The sequence below is a fragment of the Bubalus kerabau genome, chromosome 1 (assembly GCF_029407905.1).
Source record: "Bubalus kerabau isolate K-KA32 ecotype Philippines breed swamp buffalo chromosome 1, PCC_UOA_SB_1v2, whole genome shotgun sequence".
Taxonomy (NCBI): Eukaryota; Metazoa; Chordata; class Mammalia; order Artiodactyla; family Bovidae; genus Bubalus; species Bubalus kerabau.
The window spans coordinates 6309698-6329701 of record NC_073624.1 but is presented as its reverse complement, the minus strand read 5'-3'; the positions used below and the strand labels follow the sequence as shown (position 1 = coordinate 6329701).

Genomic DNA, 20004 nt, shown 5'->3' with positions numbered 1-20004 from the left:
ACACTAACTGAGGCATAAAAGGACTAAAGGAAAAAAAATATCATCAGTGTTTTTTTCTCATCCGCTTAAGTGTTCTTCATAGAACTTATTACACCTAATGCCTTAATATGTCATACTCCTCTCAACTGAATATAAGTTTTTGAGATCAGATGTATTGTGTCTATCTTTCTATCCCCAGCACCTAAAACAAAGCCTGACACATAGAATATATTCAGTAAGGATGTGTGGAAAAGGCTTAGAATGTAGAAAGCTGAGAAGAATGTGATTCAGCATAATAATGAGAAACGACTGGATAACGTTTAAAATTATAACTTGAGCCCATCAGAGGACTGAGGTTGCAAAGCAACCAAGTACACAGAATTCCAAAGAGAGATGCACCTCCCCAAGACAGATGGAACACAGAACTCTGTCACCTTTGGCGAAGAACAGGGGAAAGAGGTGGCTTCCATACAAGTGGGCAAAAGGAAGTCAGTTAAAAGTTTAATGAATTCTTCGAGGCCAAGCATGGACTAGCATGTCAGTTTAGAATAGCTAGGGGCCTCAGAAACAAAGAGAGCTTACTGTCTTCATTCACAACGTCTTTTCTATAAAACCTCCATCAGAAGTCTTTCTTCAAAAGAAAGATGGAGACAAGAGAGACGGAAAGAAACACCTTGTTGGGCAAGGATCCAACTTTTGGTGCATGGACGTAGAAGCCCACCCACTTCCTTCTCTCCTAGAAAGCAAAAGCATCAAATTCAGTTTTCCTTGGGCCATAGGCAAAGAGCCATGGCTGCCAGGGGTAGAAGCCGAATTCAGTAATCCCAAATCCTGAAGAGGATAGGAAGTCCTCCTGCTCTCAGAAGAGTCTAGGCAGAAATTCATTGCTTCAGATCTGAGAGAAATAGAAGGGCCCAGTCAATAGACAGGTCCACATTGTCTTCTGGGTACTGTCCTTGCTCTCTACTTTTTATGAAGACAGCCTGGTATGCCATGGTATACCAGATGTTCACATCTGGTTTACTCACAGGTAACAACATAACAGCTATGTTACCTGTAGCCAGGTAACATCTTATGGAAAAACTCCAATGATCTTTTTGGCCAGGGGCTTTCCAGGTGGTGTAGTTGGTAAAGAATCTGCCTGCTCAGTGTAGGAGACACAAGAGATACAGGTTTGATCCCTGGGTCAGGAAGAGCTGTGGAGAAGGGAATGGCTATGCACTCCAGTATGCTTGCCTGGAGAATCCCATGGACAGAGGAGACTGGCAGGCTACAGTCCATGGGCTCACAAAGAGTTGCACATGGCTGAGTGACTTACGCTTCAACTTCAACTTCCCAGGTGGCACAGTTGGTGAAGAATCTACCTGCTCAATGCAGGAGACACAAAAGATGCGGGTTCAATCTCTGAGGTTGCAGAGTCAGGCATGAATGCGTGTGCATGCACGCTTTTTGGCCAACCCAATATTTAGTTTATTCTGTTGAACAGGACCTTGCTGAAAGCCCAGTGCCACTCTAGGAAAAACTAGACATGCTTAGACAGTCATATGATGGATCACAAAGTGAGAATAAGCACAGACCTTATCATTGCCCCTGTGGACTTTCGTTTGTGCTGAGAACAAGTCTCTGACTTACAAAGGCACAACATAAGAGCTGCAAGTGCCGTTTGTCCAGTGCCTTACTGAGGACGGCAGCCCAGGAGACTGCCTCTCACACTACCTTCAGGTATTGTTTCAAAGAGGTAAGGGAGGAGCCTGGATATATATGATTTTTTTTCCCCCCGGAAAAAGTGGTCATTGAACATCCAAAGATCATTGCAAATCACAAATAACAGACATCTCAATGATTTTAGCACTTTTCTCTTTATGGGAAGACACAAGAATCTGCAGTCTCTGAAGTGTTTCCTTAGTTGTGTATCTTAACTATCTAGGGGCCAGTATCCAAAGCACATGCTTTCTGCTGGTCTCCATTCTGAATCCCCCTCAGTGCACTGTCAGAGGGTGACCGCAGTGGGTACTGGCTTGAGCCTTGTAGCACTGGAATGGCAGGCAGCGTATTTTTTCTTTACAAAGTGAACACTAGCTCTTAGACATGCCATTTCTGTACAGGGCAGATACTTTTGAACATGACTTCATGGAATCAGGAGCAGCCTTATCTGATTTCCACCAACCTCTATATGCTCAGGCAGTGCACTTGTTACGGAAGAGACTTTAGTCTGCTTGCCTGCCATGGCAAACAGATACTGGGCTGTGGTGAAGGAAAGCACAGCCTTTACTGCAGGCACCAAGCAAGGAGAATGGGCAGCTCATGCTCAAAGACCTAGACTCTTCAATGGCTTTCAGGGAATGTTTGTTTTTTTAATTAATAAACTCATTTATTTTTAATTGGAGGATCATTGCTTTTCAATATCGTGTTAGTTTCTGCCATATATCGACATGAATCAATCATAGGTATACAAATCTTTCCCTCCCTCTTGAACCTCCTTCCCACCTACCACCCCATCCCACCCCTCTAGGTTGTCACAGAGCACTGGGTTTAGCTCCCTGTGTCGCAGAGCAACAAGGGAATAGGTTTTAAAGACAACGTTCAGGTGAGGGTTTCAGCTCATGGGCTTCCTTCTGATTGGTTGGTGGTGAGTTAACAGGGTGATGTTTCAGGAACCTTCTCCTTCCAACCAGTCTGGGGTCAGCATGTCATCAACATCCTCCACCTGGGGTGGGTGGGGAGAGGGGCCGGGGCTTAGTTTCTGCAGAACAACTCAAAGATATGCATCAGATTGTTATGATAATTGTTGTGAGGAGGAACTAGGTCTCTGCTTCATTGATGAGTTAGTTTTTGGACTGCTTCTCCTTTGTTTCTGCATTCCCTCATTGGAACTCAGGGAAGTCCTGGGAAACTAAACTCGTTTTTCACAAACAAGAAACAGGGGACACGGAGGGGCTTTTGTACCCAGGAGGACCCTGTAGGGTCCTTCTTGATTTCACACTTTTGGAAATTCACAGAAGTGTCCTTTTGGGTTTTGTTTTTTTTTTTTTTTTTTTTTGCCACACTGCACAGCTTACAGGATCTTAGTTCCCACACCAGGGATGGAACCTGTGCTCTCTTCAGTAGAAGCACAGATTCCTATCGAATAGATTGCCAGGGGATTCCCCTTGATTGATTATTTTTTAAATAAAAATTTAAGCTGATGCCATTACCTCCTTTAATGGGTTACATGATTTGAAATCCTCAGTCAGTTCAGTCACTCAGTCATGTCTGACTCTTTGTAACCCCATGGACTGCAGCACGCCAGGCTTCCCTGTCGATCACCAACTCCCGAAGCTTACTCAAACTCATGTCTGTCGAGTCAGTGATGCCATCCAATCATCTCATCCTCTGTCCTCTCCTTCTCCTCCTGCCCCAAATCCTCCCAGCATCAGGGTCTTTTCCAGTGAGTCAGTTCTTCACATCAGGTGGCCAAAGTATTGGAGTTTCAGCTTCAACATCAGTCCTTCCAATGAATATTCAGGACTGATTTCCTTTAGGATGGACTGGTTGGATCTCCTTGCAGTCCAAGGGACTCTCAAGAGTTCTCCAACACCACAGTTCAAAAGCATCAATTCTTTGGCACTCAGCTCTCTTTATAGTCCAACTCTCACATCCATACATGACTACTGGAAAAACCATGGCTTTGACTAGGTGGACTTTTGTTGGCAAAGCAATGTCTCTGCTTTTTAATATGCTGTCTAAGTTGGTCATAACTTTCCTTCCAAGGAGTAAGCGTCTTTTAATTTCATGGCTGCAATCACCACCTGCAGTGATTTTAGAGCCCAGGAAAATAAAGTCTGTCACTGTTTCCATTGCTTCTCCATCTATTTGCCATGAAGTGATGGGACCGGATGCCATGATCTTAGTCTTCTGAGTGTTGAGTTTTAAGCCAGCTTTTTCACTTTCCTCTTTCACTTTCATCAAGAGGCTCTTCAGTTCCTCTTCACTTTCTGCCATAAGGGTGGTATCATCTGCACATCTGAGATGTGCTTCATCCAGCTCAGCATTCCACATGATGTATTCTGCATACAAGTTAAATAAGCAGGGTGACAATATACAGCCTCATTATTGTAATATTTATAACATTACAATATTATAAAAAATAATTGAAAAGTGAAATGAAAACTTATGTTAACACAAAAACCTATACTTGCAAACCTATACATGAACATTTATAACACATTTATTTGTAATCATCAGAAACTAGAGAAACAGCCAAATATCCTTCAGTTGGACTGATAAACCATGGCACATCCACTCAATGGAAACTGCTCACAGTAAGTAGAAATAAAGTATTGATGCATGTAACCATGTAGATGGATTTCAGATGAATTATGTGAAGTGAAAGATAAGACAATCTCAAAAGGCTATATGCTGTATGATTCTATTCATATGATGTTCTGGAAAAGTCAAACTATGTAAATAAAACATCAGTGGTTTCCAGGGGCTGGAAATACAAGGAGGGGTTGATTACAGTGGAGCAAGGAGAAATCTGAGGGGTGAGGGGACAGTTCTACATCTTGATTGTGGTGATGGTTACATGACTAGATGAATTTGTCAAATTATACACTAAACAGGGTGCATTTTACTGTGTGTAAATTATGCCTTAAAAAATGAAAAAAAAAATGGGAAAGAAGTGCTCAGCGATATGGGACTTATAACACATGACATAAAGAAGGCTGAGAGCCAAAGAATTGATGCTTTTGAACTGTGCTGCTGAAAGAAGACTCTAGAGAGTCCCTTGGACTGCAGGGAGATCAAACCAGTCAATCCTAAATCCTAAAGGAAATCAACCTTGAATATTCATTGGAAGGACTGATGCTAAAGCTGAAACTCCAATACTTTGGCCACCTGAAGCGAATAGCTGATTCATTGGAAAATATCCTGATGCTGGGAAAGATTGAAGGCAGGAGAAGGGGATGACAGAGGATGAGATGCCTGGATGGCATCACTGACTCGATGGACATGAGTTTGAGAAAGCTCCGGGAGCTGGTGAAGGACAGAGAAACCTGGCGTGCTGCAGTTCATGGGGTCACAGAGAGTTGGACACGACTGAGTGACTGAACGACAACATAGGAAATATCACACAGCCATGAAGCATGTTTTTGCGTTAGTCACTCAGTCCTGTCTGACTCTTTGTGACCCACGGACCATAGCCCACCAGGCTCCTCTGTCCATGGAATTCTCCAGGCAAGAATACTGGAGATGGTTGCCACTTCCTCCTCCAGGGGATCTTCCCAACCCAGGGATGGAACCCACGTCTCCTGTGTCTCCTGCATTGCAAGTGGATTCTTTACCTGCTGAGCCACTGGGGAAGATCCCCAAACAAGTTTTTAGTGGAAGTATATTTAGGGACATGAGGAAAGTTCATGACCAAATATTAAAAGATTGAAGCAGGGTACCAAACCACATGTAGAGTACGATCCCAATTCTGTAAATCACACACACGTTAACGGAAGGACAATGAAACAGGTGCGTGTGTGTGCGTACAGAGAAAAGACTAGAAAAAACGCACCGGAACATCAGCGGTATTACCTCTGGATGTTAGGACTGTAATGTTTTTCTGGATACTTTTTGCTTAGTTTCCAAATTTTCATCTGAACGTTTGCTCCTTTTACAACGACAACATTGTTGTTTTAAAACCTTGTAAAGGGGCAGGAGCAGCCCGGCTCTCTTGACTGGGAAGTGGCCGATAAGCTGCACATGGTTCGCGTGGAGTCGGGTGCCCCTTGTTGATCAAATGCCACGAGCTGGGGGCTGTCTGTTCTCAGGCCTCTGGGCCAGGCACTCGGGTTTCTGTGGCCTTCATCTGCCGCGCTGTGTGTCCCGGCTGTAGCCTGCTCACCAAGCCAGGTGTTAGTTATCCTTTCCTCAGATAGTGATGTTATTAGTATTACTTTAATTTAAAAAGTATTTATGCATTTGTGCTGGGTCTTAGTTGCAGCACGTGGGATCTGGTTCCCTGACCAGGGCTTGAATGTAGGTTCCCTGCATTGGGAATGTGGAACCTCAGCCACTGGAAAGTGAAAGTCACTCCTTCGTGTCCAACTCTTGGCTCCAGGCCAGAATCGTGGAGTGGGTAGCCTATCCCTTCTCCAGCAGATCTTCCCAACCCAGGGATCAAACCCAGGTCTCCCGCGTTGCAGGCAGATTCTTTACCAACTGAGCTAGCACCTGGGAAATCTCCAGAGAATGATGTTATTTATGCAGTTCATCTGTTCCTTCCTTCATTCATTTCTTAGCCTTTCCCACTGAGGATTCAAAGAAGTCTAAAACAGTGTACTCTGGGTTATATTGGATGGTTCAAGACGGATTGGTTTCCTTTCGGTTTCGTTCCACAAGCACTGGGGCTAGAGAGAAGGTAAGGCGCCATCCCTGAACCAATGAACTTGACGCCAGCAGTGACAACGTGGTGTCCAGAGTACATAGGGGGTCCTCTCAGGTCGGGTGGCTCTGACTCGGGATGACTCCCATCCTGGTAGGTAACTGCAGTTGAGCGGCCCTGGGGGCAGGCCCGCCCTCACCGGCCGAGGCCGGCGCTCTCGTAGGCCAACAGCGCCACCTAGCGGGCAGGGGCGGCACTGCGCCACCCGCGCCTGAGCCTTCCTAGCGGTGTGGTGGCTGCTGCAGCCTGGGCAAGTTACCTAATCTCTCTGTGCTTCAGGTTCCTCACCTATGAAAACAGGAATAACAATATTTACGTAGTTCAGAGTGTTGCTGTGTTAAATGTTAATAGATGTCAAAAAGTTTAGAACAAGTTCTGGCATGGAGTGAAATACAAATATTTACTATTGCCATTTTAAATAAGCAAAAAACCCCAGAATACAATTGTCGTTTATTGACGAGCAAACCAAGGCTCAGAGAAATTAAGTATTTTGTTCAAGGTAACATAACTAATTAAGGTCCCACAATCAGAGTCAAGTCGAGTGCAGGGACTACGACCTCACAGTCCATGCTCTTGACCACTGGCTTCAACTTTTCACCTTTGCAAGACTTTAAGTTTCAGAGAAGAAAAAAATATTTTATCAGATTTTGGGGTGGGAAGTCCAGCCTTCTTATATACAGTTTCGTATATGAATGAATATATGGCTTGGAGGAAGCATTCATGCCCAGCGTCTGGTTGGGGAGGATCTGGCATCTCCATCAGGGGTCTGCATACTTTGGTTATTATCCACTTGAGCTGGGATGGTATTTGGGGGTGAGACCACTTTCATAAAGTGGTGCCTTATATCTGTGTGTTTTAACAAGCCCTTTGACACTGTTGACCCCAGATGATGATGAAAAAGAAAAGATGGGAACCATTTCCCCACTTTCCAGATGAGGAAACTGAGGGTCAGAGATATGAAGGGACTTGCCTGCGGACGCAAGGTGCCCATCGACCCTGGGGCGCACCTCTCTCTCCACTACCCGGCTGCCACTGAGCTCTCCCTGCCCCTTGCCAGGGATGGGAGGTCATGCTGGCCTGGTGTCCCTTGCTCCCTGGGCTTGCTCCCTTTTTTAGAACAATTTTTAACATAAAAAAAAAAAGATTCCTTATTTGTTTCTTTGGCTGTGTTGGGTCTTGGTTGCATCATGGGCATCTTTCACTGGGGCGCACGGACTCTCCAGTTGTGACTCTCGGGCTCAGTAGTTGTGGTACATGTGCTTAGTGGCCCCACCGTATATGGGATCTTAATTCCCCAAAGTGAAAGTGAAAACCGCTCAGTCGTGTCCGACTCTTCGCAATCCCATGGACTATACAGTCCTTGGAATTCTCCAGGCCAGGATACTGAAGTGGGTAGCCTTTCACTTCTTCAGGGGATCTTCCCAATCCAGGGATCGAACCCAGGTCTCCCGCATTGCAGGCGGAGTCTTTACCAGCTGAACCACCCGGGAAGCCCTTAGTTCCCCAACCAGGGGTCAAACTGACATCTGCTGCATTGCAAGGCGGATCCTTAACCGCTGGACCACCAGGGAAGGCCCTCCCTGGCTCTCTTTGTCCATACTGTCCCTGCCTCCTTGGCCCGGACTGTGGCTGATTGATCTCTAGGTCCCCAGGGCCCAGCTCCTGTGGCCTAGAGCTGGCTTAGGAGCATCTGCTGGTTGCATGAACAAATCACGGAGCGCACGGATACAGTACTTAGGGCAGCTCTGTCTTGCTCAGAGTGTGGCCCCAGGTCAGCGTCCCCTGGGGACTTGTTAGATATGCAGACTCTGGGCCTCAGAAACTCTGGAATGTGGCCTGGCAAGCTAGGCTGTAACAAGCCCTCTAGATGTTTGAGAACAAGTGCCCTTTGGAGCCGGGCACTGGAGTTTGGACCCCACGTCTGCCCCTGACTTGCTGTGTGGTGTGATGCAAGCCACTCAAGCTCTCTGGTCTATAAAATGGGGCTCATCGTCGTGAGGAGGTTTCTAAGGTTCTTTGCAGGGAGGGGTGCTCAGCACAGGGCCTGGTGTGTAGCTGATTCATGTTTAGCCCCAGGCTGGTTGCGAACAGCAGGCTGAGAAGCTGCCTGTCCCGCAGGAGTGCAGGGTCAGCCTGGGTCCTCTGGCCCTGTGCTTGGCAGTGGCCCTACCTGGCGGGGGATGAGCCTCAGACCTCAGCAGCTTCTATTCCCCAGCCTCAGCCTCCACACCAAGGCAGCCCCAGGTCTGTCCATCAAGGTGCTGTGCCTGGCCCCACCCCTTCTGCTCACTCCCTCCAGAGACAAGTCAGCCCAGGGGTCACTGGCGGCTCGGCTGAGGGAAAACCCCTGAGAGGGGCACAGACCTCCTGCAGGTGTCTGGGGAAAGGGCTGGTGAGGGGCACAGGGGGCGGCTGTCTGGGTCACTAGGTCAGAGATCATTTGCCCTCTGAGCATGACCGGGGGGGCTTGGAGAGGATGGAATATCACCCCCCATGTGCTGAGGGGACTGGGGTGGGCTGCTGAGGGTCCCCAGGGGGTGGTATGGATGCAGCCATGGTCTGGTGGGGGGAGAAGGGGCAGTGGCAATGGGGCTAGGGAAGACAGAGGCAAAGGGGACCTGGTGGCCCAGCAAGGAGGGTGGAGGGGTGGCCAAGGATGCCAGGGGGTCCTGACTGGGGCCAGGGGACGTGGTGCCAGGCACCTGCGGCCTGTGACTCCGAGTCTAACCTCCATGGGAGGCAGGCATCGCTCTGGCTTGGAGAGGACGAGGCCCAGGGGTGGGTGAAGGTTTCCAGCTCACCCTGAGGGCCAGGGCAGGAGAGGGCAGCAGGCCTCCCAGGATTCCTTGCAGGAGCTCTGGGGGGCACAGGAAGCAGAGAAAAGAGGTTGTTTCACCCCGACTCTTGAGGGTTCCTCCTGCTCAGCCACCCTGTTCTTTATCCACTGATGGAGGGAGCGAGAACGGGCTCGCCCTCAAGAATCCTGCAGACACAGGTTTGAACTACAGTTCTGTCGTAGGACCTTGGGCAGGGCTCTGGGCTTGTTTCCAGACGGGGCGTCTTCTGTAAGTGGGGACTCCAGCCTCCCCAGTGGGCTGGCATTGCAGTACATGAGCTCACGGAGTGCCCAGGACCGGCTGGCTCAGCTCAGGCCATGGGACTGCGAGCCTGCCCTGACCCCGCTTGTCTCGCAGAGGCTGCCTCCCCAGCTGCAACTGGAAGCTGGTGACTGCCGGGGGCAGTGGGCAGCCTTGATGGGCTCAGCGCCTCCTCAGAAGCAGAGAGCAGGGCCCACCTCATTCGCAGCGTGTTTGGAGCTGGGCAGTTCTTTGCAGATGATGCCACTGAAGTGGGCCTGACGCACAGCAGGTGCTCAGGACATGTTTTCGAAGCAGCTTGGGCCGTGAGTGGTCTCTGGTCTGGTCTTGCTGTCTGGGCCTCAGGGAGGGGGAGGGAAGTGCCAGCCTGCTGCCCATGCTGGGGGCACCGAGACCACAGAGAAGCAGGTTGGAGGGAGGGAAGCAACCCGGGGTGCCTCGACTCCCCGGCCTCTAGCTTGGCAGGGACATGGGCCCTGGGCAGTGCTCTTGCACCTGGGGTCTTGCCTGGCTCCAGACGCCGGTGAAGACACATCCACCAGCTGGTGTGGGTGGGAGGCACATGCACAGCACAGAGACGGTCATAATCACAAGATCAACTGTTTATTGATTTTTCTTTTTTTTCTAAAATACTATACGTTTAAAGAAACTCCTAAACTGTAAAGAGTTGACAATTTTTGGTACATCTGTAGCAAAGGAATGAGGATTCTGCTGGTAAGTTTCCAGGACAAATAGACACACATCCTCAGGACAGACAGACACACATCCACTTTCCAAGCAAGACATCAAGCTCACTGGAAACACCAAGTAGAATGCATAGCTTGTGGTGGCGGCAGCCATTTCTCCCATGTCTGAGTTACACAGAGGAAAGGTTTGCCCTCCCTCGCCGGCCCATGGTTACAGGGCAGCTTCCTGCCCCAGCCCGTCGGCTCCCTGATGGCCGCAGGGTGCTCAGGAGACCCTGGTGCTGTGGGGTGAGACCCAGCTTTTCTTTGCTCACGAGGAACACGGATGACAGTGAGATCTGCAGTTGCTCGCAAAGACGCAGGAGTTTTGTACAGTGTTCTGCTACAGGGGACTAAGGCTAGCTGGGCTGAGGACACTGGACTCCCGGCTGGCCAGCGAGGACAGATGTCCCTCTGGCAGGCTCCACTGGGCCCAGCCAACCAGCCAGGCCGATGCCCGGATGGTCTTCAAGCAGTTTACTAATTGAAGCCACTGTCAAAAGCCGCTCAGTCTCATGAACACAGTAGACAAGCTCTTTAGATTCTCTGAATATCAAATAGTATATACAGATATACACCAAGACGTGACAGACTAATATAGAGCATCTTAACTGTAGATGCATTCACTTGAAACGTTAGTCTTATATTTTAACCCTTCAAAAATCACTGATAAAATTGTTAATTTGCAAAAGTAAAGTTTTAAGCACAAATAGAGTGAAAATAGATTTTAAATATGGCGGCTTTAGAGAGGACTACATAAGGTTATTTGCAAAACTCACATTTGGACACCCGAAACGCAGAGAGCATTCACCTTGGAAACCCAGCCATGTGTTCCCATCTTTCCACTGCAATCTCTTGCCTCAAACGTGGTCTGTCCAGGCTGCTGGCTCTCGCCCCAGGCAGTGGCATGGGTGATTAACAGAACAGCATGGAGACAGAGACACTGCCTCAAGACCACTGGTGGACATCGACCTTTGTCATAATTTAAGTATAAATGAATCAAGAATGGGAATATAAAAAAGTAACTGTACACAGCCTTTAAATTAAAAACCTTAAAGTGTTCACTCAGAAAATGGCATGTAAGTTTGTTCATTTAAGTTTTAGCAGGTGATGGGACTTGTCAGAGAAAGGAATCAGTGGAGCAAGGATTAGTGGAACCCACCGTTACCATTGACGTGGAGGAGAGGAGGAAAGACAAGGTCAAGAATACACGGATCCATGATAAGCCAACACACAGCATGGGGGGTGGGAGGGGGCAGCGGTGATTCCTGTTGTCCTGCAGCTTCCTGTGATCGGCTCTCTCCATGTGCACTGTGGAAAGGGGGCCGAGCTCCAGGTGAAATGACCAGCTTGTCTGCCTTCAAGAGACACCATGAAGCCAAGAGCAATGGAACCATCATCTTTTGCAGGAAGAGGAGTGGATGCCCACATGGCTGGCTGGAGGGGCCGCTGCCCGGGGGCCAACGGCTAACAGAGCTGCTGGACCTCCGCTCCATCCCTCCGCCAGCCAGCCCACCGGCCTGTCACTGGATCGCCTCAACGTAATTCGCAGGGTACAGGCCGACCTGTCCGCTGTCCAAGCGCCCCTTGCACCAGCCCTGCTCATCTTCATCCTCTATTTTGGTCAGCTCGTCCCCTGCAAGACAAAAAGGGAGCTGTATTGGTGAGCCCTCACCCTGGGCCCGCTGAGGGTCTCTAACATAGGTGGGAGGCGTAGGCATTCTCCTGGCAGGATGAGGGCCTGGCTCTTCCTCTACTAAGTCGCGTCTGAAGTTGTGTATCCAGTGGGGGGGTGGCTCTGAGAGATTAAAGACCCCCATCTCTCACACAGTACCCCTCAAGCACGCCAGTCTCAGTTGCCTGAGGAGCTCCTGCGGAGACTGCAAGATTTCGTCCTCTGACTGCCCAGGCCAGGTCCGAGGCCTCGTCCCACAGGGTCTGTGCCACCGCCCACAGCCTTCCTCCCCAGCCTGGCCCACACGGTCTTCTTGAGTCTCCTCCAGCACTGCTGCCGTGGTCTCCATGCCTTCCTTTAGTCTGTGTCTAGACTGCAGCTGTGGGAGGCGTGGGGGCCCGTTCTTCTCTCCCCAGCACCGAGCTCAGAGCATCTGTCCTCTGACTTGAAGAAACCAAGCTTTCCCAACACCCAGAGCGCGCTGGCATGGCCCTGACTCTCCCCACGGCTCTGTGTGCTACTGCAGTCTGACGAGCCTCTGTTTTCTCAAGTAAGAAGGAGCCTCTACTTTGCACCAAGGCCCTGAGAGGTGGAGGGGATACGGAGATGAGAGAGGGACAGAAGGAGCCTGGCCTCTCAAGGAGACAGGCCAGGGGACAAGGACCACAGGTGTGATCAGGCCTGGCCTTCTCCTGTTCAGGGTGGCCAGAGCAGGCCAGAGCCAGGGGACAGGAAGGAGTGGCCTGGTGACCAGCCCACAGGGACAGCTCTGAGAATGGCAGAAGATGGGCCTGCTGAGGTGTCTTCATTGTTCAGTTTGCAGCTTTGTGTTTCTCATTGGCATTTTGGCCCACTTTTCAGGCTTAGCTGCACCGTTTTCCTCCGGCAGTTATATCTTGTTTAGCAGCATTCCCCCGACTCCTCATTCTGTGGACCCAGAGGCCCGCGGGGCCACACCCGGGGCTCTCAGAGCTGCTGGGAGACTGAGAGGCGCTGTGAGGACGAGGGGCGAAAGCATGGAAGGAGCCGGGTCGGCGCCAGCACGCAGGAGCACGTGGTCCTCGTGCTGCCAACTCCCACGAGGCGGCTCTCTGCCGCCGCCAGGGACCCACTTCGTCAGCATCGCTGCTCCTGCGATGCAGGGGGCCGCAGGGTGGGCGTCACGAGTGGGAAACCCCTCTCCTCCCACCCTGGGGGCTCTCTGTGCTCTGGCAGGGCCGACACGGACGCCTGGTGTGTCTCTTATCCGGCCTCGCGGGGCGAGGCTCCCAGGAGCAGACGGGCAGCAGCTCTGAGAGGGGGGCGTGTGGTGGGAAGCTCACCAGGTGGAGACCCTAGGCTCCCCAGGCCCAGAGAAGCGGGGAGCAGCCAGGGCACACTCCAGACAGGAGGAAGTGGTGTGGCTGGGAACTAATGTGACCTCAGTGGGGTGGGGGGAAGAAAATTACACAGAAAACAGACAAAACCAACTGGAACCTGCCAAATCGTAAAAATGTAAACTGGTGATTAGAAAGATTCATTCCAGTCTGCTTTTGATAACGAGACATTTTAAATCTATAAAATTGCTGACAAGTCCAAAAGATAAGATTTAGAGGGAACTCCCTGGCGGTCCAGTGGTTAGGACTCGGCGCTTTCACTGCTGGGGCCCAGGTTCAACCCTCACAGGGGAACTACAAGCCTGCAAGCCGCACAACAGGGCCCAACTTAAAAAAAACATTCAGAAAGAATAAAAAATTAAAAATCAGTCAACCAACAAATAAAGTAAACAAAGTAGGGGGAAAACAACCCCAGTCAAGAATGTTGGGAAACTCAAAGGAATTCCTTGCTGGTCCAGTGGTGAAGAGTCCACGTTTCCACTACAGGGGGGCATGGCTTTGATCCCTGGTTGGGCAATTAAGATCCTGAGAGCCACAAGGCATGGCCCTCCCCCCCAAAAAAAACTGACAAAGGTGTTTAAAGACACACAAGAACGTCCCACAAACAGCCAGAGCCACCCTATGACCAGCTCTGGAGTAGGTAGCTGGCTACTTTCTGAGGGCTGAGAGAAGGCCGCTGTCAGACACAGCTCTCAGCCAGGGTGGGCAGGAGGCCGGATGCAGGGTCTGCCCCAGAGATGGAGACTCAGGGAGCACTTCAGCCTGCGCTGAGTTAGGGCCCAGCACCCCTGCAGTGGAGGGCTAGGGGTGATGCTGGATCTGGGGTGGTTCCGAGGACGGGCAAAGCAGAAGGAAGAACTCTGGCTCCCTTCTGGCCCATCAGGAGCCAGGCTGACCAAACCTCTGGGGATAGGCTCTAAGACAGAGCTCTTCAGACAGAGGGTTGCAAGCCATTTGCTCAACTGCAGCCAGCATTAAATAGAAACCAGGATAGAAAATTTCCACACACAGAGCTCATATGATCAGGATCCAGGCTGTTTCATAAAACCCGGGTTTCAGCTACTGGCAACAAAGCTGTGCTGGTGGCAGGGCTGCAGGGAAGGGTAGAAGGCAAAGCCCCAAGAAGAGGCTCTGGGGGCCATGGGGATGCTACCACTGTGCTGGGGGCCCCTCTGCCCGCTGGGGGCCTCTGGAGAAAGGCTCCCCTGGGGACTCGCAGGCACTGTTTCCAGGGAGCCTGCGGGGTAGCCAGATGGCCTGGATCTGTGTCTCTTATGCGCAGGCCTTAGCCTGGCTGGGGTGGTGTCTTGGGCAAAGGCACAGGGCACCTCACTGTCTTCTAACCCTTGGTGTTGAGCATCTGCCATGTTTGAAATGGAAGGTGGGATGGGGCGGGGAACACACAAATGGAACTACACCTAAAAAAAGCAGGCTGGGACTTCCCTGCTGGTGCAGTGGGTGAGAATCCACCTGCCAATGCCGGGGACATGGGTTAGATTCTCAGTCTGGGAAGATTTCACATGGTGTGGGGCACCTAAGCCCCTGCACCACAACTACTGAGCCCAGGCTCCAGAGCCTGGAAGTCGCAGGTACTGAAGCCCACACACTTAGAGCCTACGCCATGCAACAAAAGAAGCCACCGCAGAGTAGCCCCTGCTTGCTGCAAACAGAGAAGACCTGTGCATAGCAACGAAGACCCAGTGTAGCTGAATGAACGGACAGGCTGGAAGCAGTGGCCCCAGAGGCCAGCCGGGCGCCCACCTACCGGCCTTGAAGCTCAGCTCGTCGTGCTCCTGCCCTTCATAGTCGTAAAGGGCCCGGACCCGCACTTCCGTCCCCGAGGGGGTGTCCTCGTCAAAGGGATTGGAGTCCCCATTGGCATCCGTGGAGGAGAATGGGTTGTTAGACTCATCGTCTGACCAGTCCGTGGGGTAGCTCTGGGTCTTCTCGTAGCTGCTCACGCTGCAAGAAAGGGTTGACCCAGTGGTCCTGAGCGTGGGGCTGGCAGAGGCCTGAGGCCCTGCTCGGAGCCTCAGACCCCACCCGGGGAGACCGGGGAGCCCTTGGGCTGGGCTGGCACTCCTGCAGAGCGCGGGCCTCTCAGCAGCACCCATGTTCCTGTGCTCATGGGCTGGACCTTGACGAGGGTTAACACAGGGCAGAGAAAAAGCAACCACAGACTGTTAACTGGTGCTTCCCTCCCTGAGAAATCGAGAAGTCAGAGACCATCCACCAGCCGGGCTGCCTCCTGCAGGCCTCATGCATTGCCCTGAGTGCCGAGGGGGCGAGACCTTGGACAGAGAGAGAGGAGAGAGAGGGAGCGAGACGGAAGCCAGAGGGAAACGTTTGTTCACCAACTTTTTGGCCTTAATGTCCTCCTTCTCACTGACGGTGCTCCCCGTGTCGTCCTCATCCTCGAAGGGGTTGTAGCTGGACAGTGACTGCGCTGACCGTTCGGGGTTGCCCGGGACACTAAGGTCACTACGGGGAGAGAGAGAGCTTTCAGGGGACCCCAACTCGGCAGCCCCCACGGTCCCGGGTGCTCCCAGCTGCAAGAACACAGGGCCAGGATTTGAAGGGACAAATCAGCTCCCTGTCAAATGGGAGGAGTGTGTTGGAGCAGAAAGATTGTTTTAGTGAAACACTTAGCAACACTTTGGCTCTTGAATGCGCTTAAAGTGTCTAAGAAAGAACAAGACTTGCATTTTCCCTCCTTGTGTCTAAACATAGCCTGTCCTAACAGGAGCCCTGCATGTGCACAGGCTGTTGCTGGAGCACAGGTCCATCTGGGCTCAGGGCTTCTCTATGCAGTCCTGCACCTGGCCCTCTGTGGAGGGCCGGTAGGCTGACAGCCTGTGGGGCTCAGCCTGGGGCTCTCCAGACCCCACAGCCCCCAGCGCCCTCTCCTTCTGACGACAAAAGGGTCCTGTAGCCTCCTCCCTGGGTCTTCTGGATCTGCAACTTCCAAAATCAGAACCAAAGCCTGTTGAATAATCCTTTCTAGGAAGAAAGGAAGGACCCCTTCTCTGCTCCAGATAGAGAGAAAAACCCGTCTGCTAACTGCCTACTGTGTGCCAGGCCCAGAGGGGACCAAAGAGAACTCTGATTGCAGCCTGGCCTGAGCGAAGACAGCCAGGTGATGAGATGCAGTGACTACAGGTACTGAGCACAGAACAAGATGGTAACGAGATAAGACGGGCCTGGAGAGCCTGGGGACCCCGCCGCGGACATCTGAGTAGGCAGGCCCAACCACTAAGCTGCAGGCCAGGGCTGCCCGGGCCAGCAACACTTCTTATCTCCTAGCCAGTCAGCATGGAGCCGGCACGCTAAGTGCTGGGTGGATGGCTCAGCCAGGGTGGGGAGGGGAGGAGAAGACATGCCTCAGATGCCACCAGAGGGACCCCCCAGTGGCCAGCCACTGCCACACAGGTTTCAGGCCTGGCCAGGGGCACTGGGCCTATGCCTGCCTGCTGCCTGTGTCTGGGCCACATGACTGAGACCACAAGGCCCTACCCTCTCTTTGGCACCTTTCTCCAGCTGATCTTCTGACCGGAGGTTGGTTCTGGGCAACTGAATTTGTGCAGCAGCCCTGGCTGGTATGGACCACCCTACCCCCATCCCTAGGTGCTGGCCTGACCCCTGGCACATGCTCATGCCTGCAGTCACTTAGTCAAGCCCACCTGCCCAGGCACTGGCACAGCAGCTGAGTGACGAGCAGCCACATCAACCCAGGGAGCGCGGGTGGGGGCTTCAATGCCCAGGAACACAGAAGGCCTCTGGAACCATGCTGACCCTTCCCAGGAGGTCTGGAGCCTGAGGTGTGCTAAAACTCAGCAGGGCGCAGAGGCCTTGGGGCCCCGAGGGCAGCCTTGGCTCTGAGGAGGACAGTAACGCTCATCTGCTGGGAACTCTGACCCTCCTCGAGCTGAGGACCTCAGTGCCACCTGTTCAATCCAAACTCAGAATCACCAATGCTCTCAGCAGGGGTAATCTGAAGAAGGGGGCACTGGACCATGAGTGCCCCGCCCTCGAATCAGGCACCTGCCTACAGCACAGGAAAGTAAGTACACACACGGCCAGGGTCCCTGACTCCACACGAAGGACGCCCCAGTCACTCTACCTGCCCGTGTGCACCGCTGGGGACACGCAGTGGGCAGCGCCCTGCATCAGTTCTTTCTGTCACAATGGGCCCAAAGTGCACTGTGGCAAAGGCTCCTTCTCCAGATCTTTCTGCAGCTCTGGCACCGAGTGAAATGAAGATTCTCCCAAGACAGGCCCTTGGCTGCTGCCCAGCAGAGCGTCTGGGAAGATGCCCCGGGGTTCCCTGCAGGGCCCCTTTGGGGAGTCTCCCCAGGTAGGGGCGTTCCAGCCCTGGCAGAGAACCCAGGGGGCCTTGCCAGGGACAGAGGTACCCAGTGCCCACCTGCTGGGCTTGTTCTGTGAAGCCTGGTCACCAGTCTGGTTGATGCCCATGAGCGTCACACCATCAGCATTCTTCTTCTTCTCTTTCCGGCTGAGAGTTCGATTCAGGTCCACAGACCACTCCTGAGCAACAGGCACCAGGGGAGAGGAGTCAGAAAGCTCATTTGTCTGAGGCCACATGAGCCTAACTCCGCGGCCGCGAGCCGCTGGCTGGCCCCGTGCAGTGTGGCACCTCACTGCACTGCGTCTGCCCTCCCCGCCTCCCAGCGACCCCAGGCTCGTGATGCCCACCACTGGCCCTCTTCGCCGCGCAGGTGGGTGCTCCTTGGGGGCCAGCCTTGGGGCGGACAGCTGATGGGAACACTGGGGCCAACACTCAGGCATCCTCCCCGTCCAGTCCCACCCCAGCCCTGTGGCACTCAGCCTCCAGACCCCAGGCCTTGCCAAGTTTCCTCATGCTTCCAAAGCAGACAGAGTCCCTCTGAGGGGCTGGCATTCAGTGCTAAAGAGCCTCCCATCCATCTCTTGACTGACGTTCCCAGTGAGGCAGGAGAGCTGGGTGCGGGACCTGAGCCAGCCTGTGGCTTGGGAAATGGGCCCTGGGTGCAAACAGAATCAAGTGCAGGGGGCTCCCGCATCCCTCAGGACCCTGAGGAGTGGCAGTCGCCCCAACCAGGGCTGTCTTCTTTCACCTGAGCAATGTGTGAGGTAACAAAGCACAGAGTTTATGTTTCTGAAGGCTCACTGTTCCCAGCATGTGAACAGGCTTTTATCAACTGTGCTGGAAACAGGGAGAAACAGCACGTGTGTGTACACGTGTGATGAATTCTTCCCCCTGGCCCACTGTACCCATTATCAAATCACTTTATCTGAATTAATATTTGGGATGACTAAGCCCACAGCTGTGCTCACATGTAGTTACAGAAGCCACCTTAGAAACATCAAGTCTAACTGCCATTTTGTCATCTGAGGAAACCGAGGCCCAGAAAGAAAAGTGACTTGTCCTCTACAGTTGGTGGCAGACTTAGGCCCCCAATCCCAAACTTAGGTCACCTATTTTCTTAACTGAAATAAGCTGACTGAGAACTCGACTGGAATTCAGAGTCCCCATAGTGACCTTCTGAATATACATCTGTCCTGACAGGGTGGCTTCCAAGGGCCAGTGCGATCGACAGCTGGCCGACCGCAAAGGGAAGGGCCTGCTGTTAACGTGGACAACCACACAGCCCGGGCCACACTGCGGCCTTGGTTCTTTAACCAGCACATGCTGTCACACCAGGCCGTGGATGCCACACAGAGACCCACAGGGGCTGACCACACCGCAGGAGGTTTGGAATTCAACAAGTTAACCATAAAATAGGAACTTACTTCATCCTTGTGGCATGGAAAATAAAAACAAATCATTTCATTAGAGAACGTGCAGCAGGGCCTGTGAGAGCTGCAGGCATGCGCCGCATGCAGGCGTGCGCTCCCAGCTCAGGGCCCCAGAGGACAGCCGCCATGGCTGTGGTCAGGACAGCCATGCCAGCAAGACTGCCTGTCAAGTGTTCCTTTCCAGAACATTGTATTCCCTGGGTAGGGACCTGTAGTCCTAAGGGAATCAGGGCTTGGAGGGGTGCATATCACAAGGGGTCTCTAGAACCCAGGGGTGCACGCACCAGTGCCCTCACCAGGGGGAGGAGAAGGGGCTGTGCTTTTTCCTCCAGAACCACTTCCACCTGGGAAGGCCCTAGGCCTCTGCTCTTGGCCCCTGTTGGGGGCAGGGGGAGGGCTTAGTTGTAGGGACCCACATCGTCATGTGGAGAAGCTTTCTTGAGAAGCTCCAGAAAAAAGGCACTGGTATGAGGGCTGAAAAGATGCCAAGCTAGGATGGGGCTAGACGAGGTTCTGTGTGGGGGGCCCTGGGGCAAGACCCAGTATGGACCAGGCCACTGAAGCCCCAGCCACAGAGAAGATGGGTACCACTGTCATCCCCATATTACACAGGGGGCAACTGAGGCACAACCAGGGCAAAGGACCTGCTCAGCATCCCACAGTGAGGAGGTGGTGGGGCAGGTCTGAGCGCAGCCTGGGCTCTGGCCATGACGAGTCAGAGGAAACCAGGTGACTGGAGCCCAGCGCAGAGGGGTCGCCTCAGCCCCTCCCAGGGGAGGCAGCAGCGGTGGCCCTGTGGAGCTTCCCCAGCCCCTGATTTACCATGATGTGGGGAGAGCCCTGTCCCCCAGAGGGCAGGGTGCTGGGACTGTGGCCATTGCCTTCTCTGTGACCCTCAGGGGTCCATGTACTGGGAACCCAATTGGCAGACTGGAAGAGTCCTGAG

General features: G+C 52.5%; 1 protein-coding gene across 4 annotated transcripts in view; it reads right to left on the bottom strand.

Annotated features, from left to right (window-relative positions):
• Nucleotides 1-10070: 10070 nt before the first annotated feature.
• The window catches only part of PACSIN2 (protein kinase C and casein kinase substrate in neurons 2), a 114820-nt gene continuing 104886 nt past the window's right edge, over nucleotides 10071-20004 (bottom strand). For 3 of the 4 annotated variants that reach the window (XM_055566020.1, XM_055566035.1, XM_055566026.1), the window contains exons 8-11: nucleotides 17686-17807; nucleotides 15621-15743; nucleotides 15028-15224; nucleotides 10071-11847 (exon numbers count right to left, since the gene is read on the bottom strand). In XM_055566020.1, coding sequence (XP_055421995.1) covers nucleotides 11735-11847; nucleotides 15028-15224; nucleotides 15621-15743; nucleotides 17686-17807 — 555 coding nt within the window. In that variant the 3' untranslated portion in view covers nucleotides 10071-11734. The remainder of the gene's footprint in view (nucleotides 11848-15027; nucleotides 15225-15620; nucleotides 15744-17685; nucleotides 17808-20004) is intronic. The other variant, XM_055566040.1, reaches the window with a different exon arrangement.